Genomic DNA, 14,197 nt, shown 5'->3' on the forward strand with positions numbered 1-14,197 from the left:
TGCAAGACCCAGTGAGCACAAAGAGGTCACTTGTGGAAGGATGGGGTGTGCATGGGAGGAGGGTTATTTAACCTAATTATCCACATCCAAGCCAAGAGGGTCTTCTGGACACTCCCTTCATTTTTGGAATGTCCTTTCCCTCTCAATGCCACTTGCAAAGCAGCTAGTGCCCTTCTTGTGCTCTCACCTTCTCCCTCTGATGCACAGAGAACAAACACTAGGCCTGTTTGCGACCCTTTCACACACTGTAGCAGCCCCACTTAAGATCACCTCCTGGACACAATTAAACTTAGAGCTGACTTCATTGACATTGTATTATATTTCAGGCAGTGTGCTAAGCATTTATAAATCCACTCTTATTAAGCCTCACAGTGTTCAATGGAGTACCCACTATGGTTATCCTTATTTTGCAGATGAGAAAACTCAAGTTCAGAGAGGTTGGGCAACATGTCCAAAGGTCTCCAGCAAGTAAGTGGGAAGGCCAGGAATCAAAACACAGTGATCGTACCCACAATGGCAAACACCATACTCCTAACTTCATCCTTCACACCATTATAATGCCGTTCCTCCTCTCTAATTCCTTGGGTCTTTGCCTACGTGGCCAGCGTGCCTATTGTGATGTGGCTAAGTTATTGAAGACTGTCATGGCTTTCGTTTTTTCCAGGCAAACAATAGCTGCATTTTAATAGGGATAGCCCAGAATAGGAACAGATTCCCAGACTCACAGACTAATTCTAATAGTGGGATTTTGAGGCATATAGAGAAGTGAGAGAGAGGACAGACTTTAAGGCCAGTAGCCCTGAGGTTCTCGTGAACAAGAGGTTATCAACTTGGCTTTCAAGAAGAGCTAACCCTGGTCTGAAGTGAACTTGCAGCGCCTTTGGGGCCTGAAAGCTGTCATCAAAGAAATATTAAGGGAGAATAATTTGCAGTAAAATTTGGATCTGAGATTTTCAAGCAGGAGTGAATTTTTCCTCCTTGCCCACCCTCCAGAGAATTTTGGCCATTTCTGAAGACTTCGTTGGTTGTCATAGCAGGGTGTGTGGGAAGGGAGGGTTACTGGGAGTCAAGGCCAGGGATGTTGCTAAACATCTGCAATACACAGGACAAACCCCTACATGTCTGATTCAAAATGTCAATAGTGCCAGGTTTGAGAAAACCTGGTTTAGATAATAACTGAGATAAGTATGACCAGGGTTACAAAGTCCAAGTAACAAATGGCCAATGAAGAAGAAATGAAGTGAAATTGAAGGATGGGCGAGATATAACTGAAGCCCAGTTTACTACGGCTGGTTTCACCTCAGGGTTTTCTCCTCGGTCCCCCAAACAGTCAGGGTGATGTGGCTGGTTAGTTCATTTGGCCTGATTGTATATCCATAAGGGAAAAAGAGTATTTGATTTTTTAAATAAGATTTCGTTCTAGTATACAAAACAATTTGCATCGGAAGGTGGTGACCCACAGGAAGCTATTATTATCTGACTCTCTGCCTAAGAAAACTATCAGGTGAACTAGTTTCCAGGTTGTTTTTTAAAGTGTGGTCCATGTCTCATCTTCAGGTAAGTCATGTGGATGTTTGTAACAAAGGGTAGTTGTTAGATATTGGGTGATATTCATATTGACAGATTACCGAACCCCCTATGAGACCTACTGAGGAGTTGGAATGGGCCCAGGAATCAGTCCCTTCAACAGCCTTCCCATGTGATTCTTGAACACATTGGTGAAGATCTGCTTTGGGAGTTCTTACCAAGTCCCACCATGTTCAGGGCCTGACTTAGGTCTCTGTGCCTATATGAACTCCTCCTTGACCTAGACCTCATGTTCTTTACTGGTATTCTCCTCTTCACCCTTAGTCTCTGCCTTCTGGTATTTCTATGGATTGTTTTGTGTGTACCACCATCTCCCACACGGACTCTGGGACTGATCTCGCTGTCACTGATACCTGGCCCTGGCCCAGCACCAAGAAATGTTTGGCAGAGAATCAGAGCCTCTCTGCATTGGCTTCTATTCTAATAAGCCAGATTAAATAGATACTGGTGTCCTTTGCAGAGCTACCCAATTCTCATTTCCTGTTGTTTTAGTCCCTCTGGTCTGCTGGTGAGATGCAGAACAAATAGTGAGAGGTTAATGTGTCCTTTAATTGGGGACTTGGAGCTACCACACATCAAAAGGTCAAGAATTTACTGCAAGTGCTCACAGCTGAACAAAGAAAATCCAACAATTAATTCTCTGCAAAACACAAAAAAAACTTGATTGAAAAGCCAAGTCCCACCCATTATTTTCCAATTTCTACAGTGCAAGTCATTAAACGTTTAAATCAAAGTATATTCACTTGTCTCCTCTGTCACCTCACAAGATCCAAATGCATTATGATGCCATTAAAGAAATGGTTTGGGGGCAGACTGGCTGCACAGATTTCCGCTAGTCTATCAGATCCACTAGCCAACAGATCTTGGTCTGAATAATGTTTGCATCTTGCTCAGGATTTAGTATTTACATGACAATTTGTTCCCTCATTAAAATTGCTTAAGTGAGAACCTTTCATTGCCCTTTCCTGGTAAAGACACATCCTTCTATAGTAAAAAGCCCACAAGACTAAAACCCATGTAATGCCAATGTCATATAAATTACCAACTTTTCTTTTGGAGCTTCACAGATATGAAAGACCTTGGCTTCATCACAACACTTGTGTACAGTGTCATTTTCAGAGTAGACATTTGGTGACCTTTGTATTGACAGCAATAATTAACAACTGGAATGAATACACGAGGGCAATTTGGGGTGCTTAATTTATTTCAAAAGAAGTAACTCTCCTCTGTAGTTAACTTTGCCAGCAGTGAGAAGCTGGTATGGGATCCCAGCCAGCCAGCAGAGAGGATGCATATGTCCCTTGGGGAAAATGATTATGGGCAATTGTCTCTCAATGATCAAAGGTAATACCATTGATTCAAAGTCCCTCAGCTCCCATCTTTTGGGAGGCTATATTTGTGTGCCTTCATCTGGTTATTTGTGAACTTATCTGCCTCAACCCAGAAAGTCTTTTAGTCTTCATTAAAAGATAAAGCAGTGACTTTCAACCTTTTTCATCCTATGGCACACAAAATCTAATTACTAAATTTCTGCGGCACACAAATAACATATTTTTTGGTGTGCCACAGACAAAAAAACTAGGTATAATTTTGACTCATTAACACCAGGCAGCTATTGTTGTGTTGGCGGTTGTCATTGTTTTTTAATTTGACAATCTAAGAGAAAAATAGTCAGTGCCACCGACTAATCAGGTACTGCATGTTTGAAAAATTCTTGTAGCTCGAGAATTATGTTGCTTTGGGTTTGACTATTTTTAATGGGAAAAGAACACTGTATTCTAGGTGAAAAATTAGCTGTGTGACTTTTTTTAAGGGCATTAACAATCCAGGCTGTATTTGTTTGTATGAAACATAAACTTAGAATATCAATAATAGCTGTCTATTTTTGTTGTAATTGCATGTTGTTAGGTCCTGGCTCTGAGCTTGGTAGCAGGGATGGAAGGAAAGGGCGGTCTCTGTTAGAATGAACACTTGCCTCTCCTAGGGATTTCCAGACCAAGGAAATTGGTCCAGACCAAGCACCAGACCAAGCTAAAGCTGACTTCTTGAAGATGGTTGGATGCCTTTGCCATTGGTAGCAAGAATTTTAAATGGGTGATACATTCCTAAATACTCATCAGGAAATTGAGAAAAGGGAAAACACTAAAATCATTGTTCCTCATTTACTAAATATTGCATTAAGATACTTATTGGCAAGATGTATGAGTATCTCCAGGCTACAAAGATTTTCCCAATGGAAGTCTGTGGCCAATGATTAAGTTGAAAAGAAGAAAGTCTGCCCCTTCACAGATGCTAATGATTCTATGAAAGGTTCACTAAATTCTGTAAGAAATTAGTTTTTTAATCTCCCTCCCCCCCACATCAAACCCTGATTAAGTGGAAATTCTTATTCCAGAGACTTATTTATTTCAATAATATAAGCAAATATCATTACACCTTCATACATGTTTGAAGGGCTATGAATGGAATACTATAAATCATTTTAATGCATATAGATCACTTAGGCCTATCACATACACACATACACAACAAGAACACAAACACACACATCACACACAGTACATAACATATACGCATGCACATAACTGAAGTCTGTTTCTATTTTTGGCATTTCTGCATTCGCCCTCAGTGCGATTTAGATTGCATGCCACTTTCTTTTCCATGAAATTTAGAAATATGTTTTACTAAAAGTCATGCTATTTGAATTTACAGTTAGTGAACAGGAAAAACTCCACACTTAGACATAGGAGGTTTTGTGGTATTCATTTAAACACCCCTAGAGAGGTCTGAGGCTCTCGCATCAGCAACACTGAGCTGTTCAGCACTGACTTTTGTAGCAGGAAGTAGTGAGGCTCAGTGCTGCTAACTTGAAGAGCACTTCTGCCTGGGGCCAGGTTTAGGAGAGGCCACAGTGAAGGAGGAAGTAGCCACTGTGCTTTACTTCCCTTAAACAAGGTACAGTGGGAGCTGAACCCGGAGATGCACTGTGGACCAGCCTGGTTTTCCCCAGGAAACAAAGCCTGGGCAGCATGCAAACCCTCTGGCAAAGGGGAATCTATTGGAAATGGAAGAGAAAAAAATAAAATGAGTTACTTAGACATCTTCTATCAATGAAGAAGTAGCCATAGTATATCCTGAAAAGCTGAACTGGTAAAATAAACTGGAATAAGGAGAAGACTGGATGAAGAGGTAGTAAAGAAAGCAGTGGAAATGAACAGGAAGTGCTTTACCAGTTGCTCAAATTAGGTTTTGTGGATTCAATTACGACGTCACGTTAGCTATCTAAGCCTTAACCATCAAGTTTTCAGTTACTCTGCATCTCTAATGGTACTTTTTGGGTAATTTTTATCAATTGTCAACAAAATGCAAGTTTCTATCCTTTGGTTTCTAAGATTCAAGGTGGATGCCATTTGCTGATGTTACAGCCGATTGAATTGTTGTGCAAACATATTTAAACACTTTAGAGATTACCTTCTCATAACTTGTTTGCCTTATTGCTTTGGTCTGTATTTCTATATTTGGTTACGTCTCTACCATTCTTCATCTTCCAGATTTGTCTGTTTGGTTCTGCTGTCCATCTCCACAACTACCATTCTGTTTCTCACCTTTAATTCACTGCTCAGTTTATCCAGGTTGCTGTTTATCAGCCACAATTCTATTTCCTCTTACTCATTTCTTAGCCCTACGGCAAACTGCATCCCACCGCCATGCTCCGTGAAACGACCCTCAAAAGCCAGTTTTGTCTTCACCTACACCCGTGGTCGGCAAACTGTGGCTCGCGAGCCACATGCGGCTCTTTGGCCCCTTGAGTGTGGCTCTTCCACAAAATACCACGGCCTGGGCGAGTCTATTTTGAAGAAGTGGTGTTAGAAGAAGTTTAAGTTTAAAAAATTTGGCTCTCAAAAGAAATTTCAGTTGTTGTACTGTTGATATTTGGCTCTGTTGACTAATGAGTTTGCCAACCACTGACCTACACCATCTTCTCAGTACATTCTTGATGTTAAAATTATTCTTAAGAGATAAGCACCAAAGCCAAACTGTTGTCCAGAATAAGACTGTGTAGGAGACAGTTTTCTAAAGATGCGCCCCCTGCCCCAAACTCTCTGGTTGTTTAATCAAACACTAATCTTAGTACTGCAGTGAAGGGGCTTTGCAGATGTTAATTAAGGTTACTTATCAGCTGGCCTTAAGATATAGAAATTATCCTGTATTATCTGGGTACAACTAATCAAATCACTTGAGGCCTTAACAGCCAAGACTTTTCTCTGGTTATACTAGGTGCAGCATTAAGAGAGGTTTAAGAGAGATGAGGCAGAAAGAAAAGTCAGAGAGATTCCAAGTGTGAGAGGATTCCACCTGTTGCTTCTGGCTTAGCAAGATGAGCACAGAATGCCGTTAGCCTTTGGACACTGACAATGATCCCTGGCTGACAGACAGCCATGAACTGGGACCTCAGTCCAAAAACTGCAAGGAATGAATTCTGTCAACAACACACTTGGATTTCAGCCTCTGAGGCTCCAAGAAGAGACTCGGCTGAAATACATTGTACCTGGATTTCTGACCCATAAAGTCTATGAGAAAATAAATGGGTGTTGATTTTAGCTGCTAAATGTTACAGCAGCAATAGAAAAGTAATGCAGACTAGCAGAACCTTTTCTTAAATTTCTGACGTCTTAGCACTCAGATTCCTATTTCTTCTTACCAACTTCACTAACTTCCAAACAACCAAACTCTCATCTATTGAAAATTGAAAATTGATGACTTACTTTCTCTGTCTGGACACCATGGGACCAAAACTTTGCATATATATATATATGTATATATATCCTATCTAATAATAGAGTAACAGGTAAATTACCATCACTCCGCTACACCCACGATTGGGCGGCAGGAGGCTGGGGGGCGGGACTCGGGGTGGCCTATCGGGCCATTGACTCCCACCCCCTGCGCCTCTCAACAGCAGGGTAGCCCTCCTCAGCGGCCGCGGACCATCAAAAGCGTGGGAGCTGGGTGCCTGTCTGCTCCGGCACCAGGCCTTTCAGAAGCCTCCGCCGAGCCGGAGGCTTCTGAAAGGCCTGGTGCACTAGTGGACAGGCACCCAGCTCCACTGCAAAAAGCGAAAGCATGTAGGGGACCCTACACGTGCATGATTCAATCATGCACTGGGCCTCATACATATATGTATGTATATATACATGTGTATCTATATATACATACATATATATATATGTGTGTGTGTATATGTATATACACACACACATATATATATGTGTGTGTGTGTGTACATATATATATACACACACACACACACACACATATATGTGAATATGTGTGTTTGTGTATTTTGTATGTACATGTATATGCATATGGTATAGGTGTGTCTATACATTGATTATATACCTAGGTAGACCTGGTAGATACCAGTCATATTTAATAAATAAAAGTTTACATTATAGGTACATATAAGAACCTTAGCTATTATATATACATACACACAATATGTATCTTTCCTCAATGCCAGGTACTAACATTATTTCATAACAGCCCCATAAGTTACATACTAATTGCTTCATTGTAGATATAAGAAACAGGCAGACAGAGGTCAAGTAACTTGCTGGAAGTCATTTAATAGATGGCTGAAGAGGATTCCAACATAGATATGTCCGAATCCAAGACTGCAAGGTCCTTAGTTTTCAACTTGCTTATCTCTCACACTGAGTCTTTTTGGACATCATTGGGTCCTACTTGGATCTCAGCCCAGATGCCATGCGCCACCTTCCTTAAATTCCCCTCCCCAGTGCATCTGGATGCTGCACTGCCCTGGTAGATTTCCCCTTTATCTCTAGCCCTCTCAATTTCATAAACTGCCTTCCACCTCTCATATGTAAAAGAACTTCAAGACTGTATTCAAGGAGACTTGACTTGGGGTGATGAATACACAATACAATATCCAGATGATGTATTATAGAATTGTACACCTGAAACTTATATAATGTTAGTAACCAATGTCACTCCAATAAATTCAATAAAAAAGTAAAAGAAAGAAAAATGACTGTATTCTCAATTCCATACTACTCTGTTCTCCATGAGTTCTATTTATTTTTGGACTTTCAATTTTAACTGTTTTGATGGTTTTCAGCTTCACATCTGTAGGCCTGACTCTTTCCTGAGCTCGAGGCACACATATAACAATGGTGCTAGACATGCCCATTTGTCTGTCTTCTTGTCCTGATACTCAGTATGTCTCTAAGTCAGAATTAGTAGGAAAACTAGTCCTTTCTTCTGACTTTCCTGTGTTCCTCAGTCATATTATCCATTTTCTTGATGGCCAAACTCATAAACCTGCTGACATCTGTGAACCTCTCTTCTGGTTAAGGGCATGGGCTGTGAACCTGGACTGCCAGGTTTAGATCCCAGATGTGTTACTTACTTGATTTGGAACTTTGGGCCAGTTGCATCCCTTCTCAGGACCCAAGTAACTTCCTCTGTAAAACTGGGGTGCTGATCACAATAATAATACCTACCTCACAGGGTTGTTGCATGGTTGAAATAAGGTACTGTAAACTTTAGATCAGCACCCATCACCTAGTCTCTGCTCAGTAAATTTCAGCTATCCTTTTCCATTTAGTTGCCAAGTATTTATGTGTAATCTCCCTGAAATCTGTTTTTGTTGCCAAGTTTTCTGCCCTCCACCACTCTATGCTCACACCTGGATTAATGCAAACTGTATATGGATCACATTCTTCCAAATCCAGTCTGCATATAGCTACCAAATGCATCTCCCAAAGGCACTATTATAATTGTAATTTAAAAAACCCTCCAGTGGTCTCCCATGGCTTTCAGGATACAGTGGAAACATTCATTATCTCAGCATTCAAAGTCCTTCATGAACTGGCCCCTGACTTCTCTTTTCTAATAGTTTCTACCTCTTCTCTCTTATTCAACCCATAGCTCTAGACAGGCTGAACTTCCAACTTTTTCTTAAACATCCTGTTTTGGTGTGCCTCTTAGCTTTTGTAACAACTAATAGTTGTGCTTACTATGTACCATGCAATGTGATGAAATTTTTAAAAGAGTCATCTCACTTATTCTCACAACTTTCTGAGGTGGCTACCATGCTATCCCTATTTTACAGAAGAGAGAACTAGATACAGTGAGTGATTGGCTGAAAGATACACCGTCAGGAAGTGGTGGACCTAGGATTTGGTCCAAGATGACTGCAGATCCTATGATTTTAATGTTTCTATCTTATGCCTTTTCTGAACTACATTCCCCTTCCCTAGAGTATCTTTTACCCTTTTCCCATCTACTTCACTCTCATCTAATAGTTAGGTTCTACCATAAAGCTTTCCCAGACTAGTTCAAATTCTAGAACTCCTCTGAGGGTACAAGCTTCTTAAGGCTAGAAAGGATGTTATGTACTTCTTATGAAGACCAGCAATGCCTTGAATATAGTACTTCATAAATTCTGACCATTTATTGGTATCAGATCTCTTTTCTAATGAACTTCCCAGTGATTGCTTGTGGTTGAGCCACAAGGAATTTCTCTTTATTGTCCATTCTTGCCCAATGTCCTAGTTAGGTTTTTTGATTGCCAACATATTTCTGAACTTAAGCAGAAAGGGAATTTGTTGGAATGGTGTGGAGTATAACAGGATGCTGGATAAATAGGCTTGGTCTGAAATCAAGGAAGGCAAAGCTCAGTAGAGTTCTCCAACAGTGCCATCCAGGGAATACCACTTCATGTTGCTGGGTCTTCTTTTCCTTCGCATTTATGGCTATCTGACAACCCCTTATGTTGTCTGACAATGCCTCCCTTTGCCAGTATTTAAGGGGGCTGCAATAAAAGCTAAGCCAGGGGAGAAATGAGTCATTCTGGTATTGCAGAAGTCACAGAGTGGGAGGGGCTGCAGATAAAGAAACGTGGCGCCTAAAGAGGAATAGAAGAGAGACTAGATGCAAATAATAGAAAGAGAGGAAGTCATTTTAAGAGTTGTTCAAGATTTTTAAATTCCTTGTGATAAGATAGTATTCCTTCTAAAACTTCTGAATCTTCTAAAACTCTGAGTTAGGAATTTACAGTACCTTGGGTATGAGGGTCCTCAGATGAACTTTGACATTTGTGATGTACACTTGCATGTACACTTTCTGATATTTATACTTTTCTGGTGAATCCATGGTTTTTATTAGATTCTCAAATGGATCCACAGTCCAGAAGGGATTGTAAAATACTATTTCCAGCTACTGTCTAACACCAGGACATTAGGTGACTCAGAGGCAGACTCTCATAATTCTATATAATAAAAGTCTAATATGCTATCTGTCCAATCAACCAGTTGGCCATTCAACAAATCAAAACATAATATGTTAATGATATGCTAAGACAGCTCAGCCTCTCATGATGTGCACTGACCACCAGGGGGCAGACAGTCTACCGGTTGACCAGTCGCTATGACATGCACTGACCACTAGGGAGCAGACGCTCCAACCAGTAGGTTAGCTTGATGCTGTAGTCCTGCTGATCGACTGAGCAAAATGGACCGGACACACCCTGGGCCCCTCCCACAATCTCTTCCTGGCTGGCCAACCTCCCACATCCCTCCTGCCCTGATTGTGCACCAGTGGCATCCCTCAGCCTGGCCGGCGCCCTCTCGCAAACCAGGACCCCTCGGGGGATGTTGGAGAGCTGGTTTTGACCCAATCCCCCAGGCCAGGCCGAGGGACTCCACTGGTGCACACATTTGTGCATCGGGCCTCTAGTATCATATAATGAAAAAAAAAGTAAATCTGAAAACTTGGTATGTACTATAATATACCTGCTCATGGAACAAATGTGAAAGTTAGAGGGTGAGCTCTATTTAGGGTAAAGACATACAGTGGAATTCCCAAATATTGAATGACCATGGGTCAAAGGGCTTCTGCTCTGTGGAATTCCTGATTGCTTACTTGAGCCAGTTACAGATTAATGACATAGTTTACCCCTCCAGGTGTTGTTTTTATAGCATCTTGCTATTTTTTTTCTCATGGCTTTTGAAAGAGGCTTCCTCAGTCTCCATACTTTGACAAGTAATGATCAGCATCTCTTTTTACTTGCCCCATGATAAGGTAGAGTTGTCTGAGTTGTTCAAGTCTGAGATATATGTATGTGCTTCAGCTAAATCTAGTTATTATTGGGGGGAAAAGGAATTTCCTGCATCAGTAAAAAAGTATTTGAGATAAAGGGAAAGCTTACTAAATAAGCCGATGACATCTATTTAAGGGCATGGTTGTTGGAACTAGCTGGTTAAGTGAGACCTTCCCTGAGGATCACTATCTTCAGTACAGAATCAGAACTGTGCTTGCACACATGGTTTCTAAGGGTGAAATAAGAATCTCTTATTCCATTTTCTCTATGGCAAAAAAAAAAAAAAGGAAGGGAGGATCATCAGAAGTATTTAGGAGAGGGGCTATAGTTTTAAAATGATGGTCACAGGAGGCTTTCTGAGGAAGAAACATCTGAGTAAAGACCCGAAAGAAATTAGCAACAGGCCCAGGATCTCTGGGACAATTCACTTCTGGTTTTCAAGTTGTAATCATGTATGGCAGCCTCCTTGCACCTCCACCATTCAACATGCTGAGCACTAGGAAGAAAAGACAGGCTCTGTAACAAAAGCCTCTGCACCAACCACAACTTGCTTACTCATTGTTCCCTCCTCTTGTTGGTCACCCCTTTCCACCTGTAGCCTGAATCCTCCCTCCAGGCAGGACATGAGCGAAATTTGTGAGCTAGGTAACAGCCTTAAGTTATTTTTCTTTCTTAAAGTTCAAAACTCCCAGAACATTGAGAACCTCTTACACAGAAATTGTTCTCCTGGTTAAGCTTCTTGCTTCTATCCACATTGCACATCACACAGTGCTCTGTACAAAGGTGCCCTCCACTGACCCTCCCTGATTTAAAAGCAAGAACACTTCACAGGATTCTTTCCTCGAGACTCACCTCCTAGGAGAGTTGGTGGGAGTTTCTTCTACCAAGGTAGTCATGGAGATCAGTCCTCAGTGGAAATATTCCTTCAACTATCTTTATAACCCACATTGTGTTTCATGGACAAGGAAAGGTTTCTTTAGCACTTATATCAAGCTTGGTGGGCTCCACTAAACAGAATCTTGAAGAAACTGAATAACTGTCTCATACAACAGTGGATTTTAGAATCAACCTTTTAAAGTTTAGTCAATTATTTCCTAGTCCTGTGGTCTCCAAATATTTATCTCATGCACCTCGTAGGAAAATATTGACTATACTCCCATATTCTATGTTTATTTATAAATTATATAGTTCTTATCATAACTAATATTTCAAAACACAATATGCATATGGGACAAGATTCATTGTTAAGCACAATCAATGTAAGCTCCCCATTTATTTTTTTCATTAAACTTAATTATATACTGTTCTGATCACTGAAGGACACAGTGAATGAGGCAGACACTACTCTCATGGAGCATAGAGTTTAGTTGAAGACAGATCATAATTTGAATAATAAGTAAAATGTACAGCGGTGTGCTATGCTGCTAAGTGCTATGAAGAAAAATAAAACAGGAAGGAACATTCTGATGGGTTTGAGGGAAGAGTTGCACTTTTACACAACCCCAGAGAAAATGAGCAAAACTCTAAATATTAGGGAATTAACTATTTGAACCTTTGTGACCATTTAGCATAGAAAACCAAGGTGTCCAAGTCAATTTTCTTTATTTAGATAAACAATATAAATAGAATTCTAATATTTTCTTCTTGTTCTCTAATTGTCGTGGGCAACCCCCTAGGAAAACCACTAATTTAACTACATTTTCATGAGCAACTGCCTTAAACAGATGTCTCAGAGCTCAGGTGTATTATTATAGTTTACCTTTGGATCTAGCCAGACTGATAAAGTTTGGATGGCCATTTAAGTGGCAGACATAGACCCTTACAGTAAATTAACTCTTTGATTCAATCTTGATTTGGTTCCATGGGTGGACTTACAGCATCTGGTTTATTTCGCTATGAGCGATTCTCTTAGATGTCCAAAGTCCCCTTGTGTTGTTGTCTTGCTCTAAAGCAGGTGACTAAGGAGAATACTTGCACAGAAGCCTATCTGAACAGCTGGTAGTTAGTTACTTACAGGAAGCGGTAACTTGTCGGTTTTCTTTTCCTTTTGGGTGAATTATGGTAATGTAGCATGAGCATTTCCCTTTTTATCAGAGAAGAAAGAATCGTTAGGCCTGGTGAGGCTTCAGAAGGAAGAGGTTTGACAAAATTGACATTTTTAAATATTTTGCGAATCAAATGACAGCAATACAATGAGCTTCCGAGGAAAGGTTTTCAAACGGGAGCCCAGTGAATTTTGGAAGAAGAGACGGACAGTGAGAAGAGTAAATCAAGAAGAAATCCACAGGCTTGGTTCTGTAGGTATCCAAATGTCGCTGTTTGCTTTTCAGCTTTATTTCTATACTTTAAAAAAATTAAGATTAGCTCTGGGGTGGTATTCTAATATAAGCTGTGGGCAAAGTCTTAGACACAATCAAATTTTCAGTTTGGCTCATAAATATCCTCTTATTATCATTATTTTAAAACAGATTGATAGACAATTTAAGTAGCTAAGATATTATTAGACTATTTGGAATATTGGAATTACTCCCATTAATATTTTAAAACATATTGTAGAGGATTTAAATAGTTAAAATATTACTAGAAAATTGTCTCTTTAAAAAGCCTACAAGTGCCTCAATGAAGAACCCAGTTGAACGCTTGTATATAGTGTTTTTAAAAAATACTACTCTGTATTTTATCACATACCACTCATTATTTGTTTTAGAATTCTTAGAACAATGCAAAAGGTGAAAGAAAATGTAAATAAGTATTTGATTACATGAGTCAGGGAAGAGAGTAGAAATTGGTAAGTTTTAAAGGTTAAAAAGATGTGGTTTGCTTTCTGTTAAAATGTTTCTGCCTTTTTATTGTCTGTAAACAAAATGAGGGCTCCGGAAATGTGTATTTATTACAGAATTCAAGATGCCTATCTGTTAGAACAATTGGCAGCTGAGTATTGGAGGCCTGCAGTGAACCACATGTAATGTGAAGGGCTCACTGTATATGATAAATGGCTGCAACAACATGATTGGCAGTTCTTTGTACAGAAATGTTCATTCTACGGGGTGTTCAAATTTTGCTTGCTTTCTTCAGGGTAGGGATTCTTCACCTGAGCACTGCTGTTATTTGGGGTCTAAGATTTCTTTGTTGTGCCAGGCTATCTGCATTGTAGTTATTTAGTAACATCCCTGGCCTCCACTCACTAGATCTAGTGGCAAAATCTCCCCAGTTGTGACAAAAAGGTCTCTAATATTTCCAGATGTCCCCTGCGACAGGGAGAGTGATGTCCCCAGTTGAGGACCACTAGGGGTAAATATACTTTTTGTTCATATAAGCATCTAGAAACAGAGCAGCTTTTAAAAAAAAAAAAAAGTGTAAATGATAATATAATGATGCTTTGTGAATAGTCATTTAATGAATATGAATAATCAAACTAATGAATAGTCATCCCTTGTTGGGCTGAAATCAGGAACCGGAATACTACTTCTTAAGTAACAGTGGTTC

The 14,197-nt window shown here is 40.1% G+C and overlaps 1 protein-coding gene across 3 annotated transcripts in view; it reads left to right on the forward strand.

Moving 5' to 3' along the window:
- The window catches only part of DOCK10 (dedicator of cytokinesis 10), a 216,862-nt gene that overhangs the window by 64,920 nt on the left and 137,745 nt on the right, over nt 1-14,197 (forward strand). The window contains exon 1 of one of the 3 annotated variants that reach the window (XM_054723259.1): nt 12,904-13,008. The exons of the other annotated variants lie outside the window; for them this stretch is intronic. Coding sequence (XP_054579234.1) covers nt 12,904-13,008 — 105 coding nt within the window. Of the gene's footprint in view, nt 1-12,903; nt 13,009-14,197 lie in introns of those variants that run through there. 3 annotated transcript variants of the gene reach the window in all.

Source organism: Eptesicus fuscus, chromosome 11 (assembly GCF_027574615.1).
Source record: "Eptesicus fuscus isolate TK198812 chromosome 11, DD_ASM_mEF_20220401, whole genome shotgun sequence".
In the NCBI taxonomy this organism is placed as follows: Eukaryota; Metazoa; Chordata; class Mammalia; order Chiroptera; family Vespertilionidae; genus Eptesicus; species Eptesicus fuscus.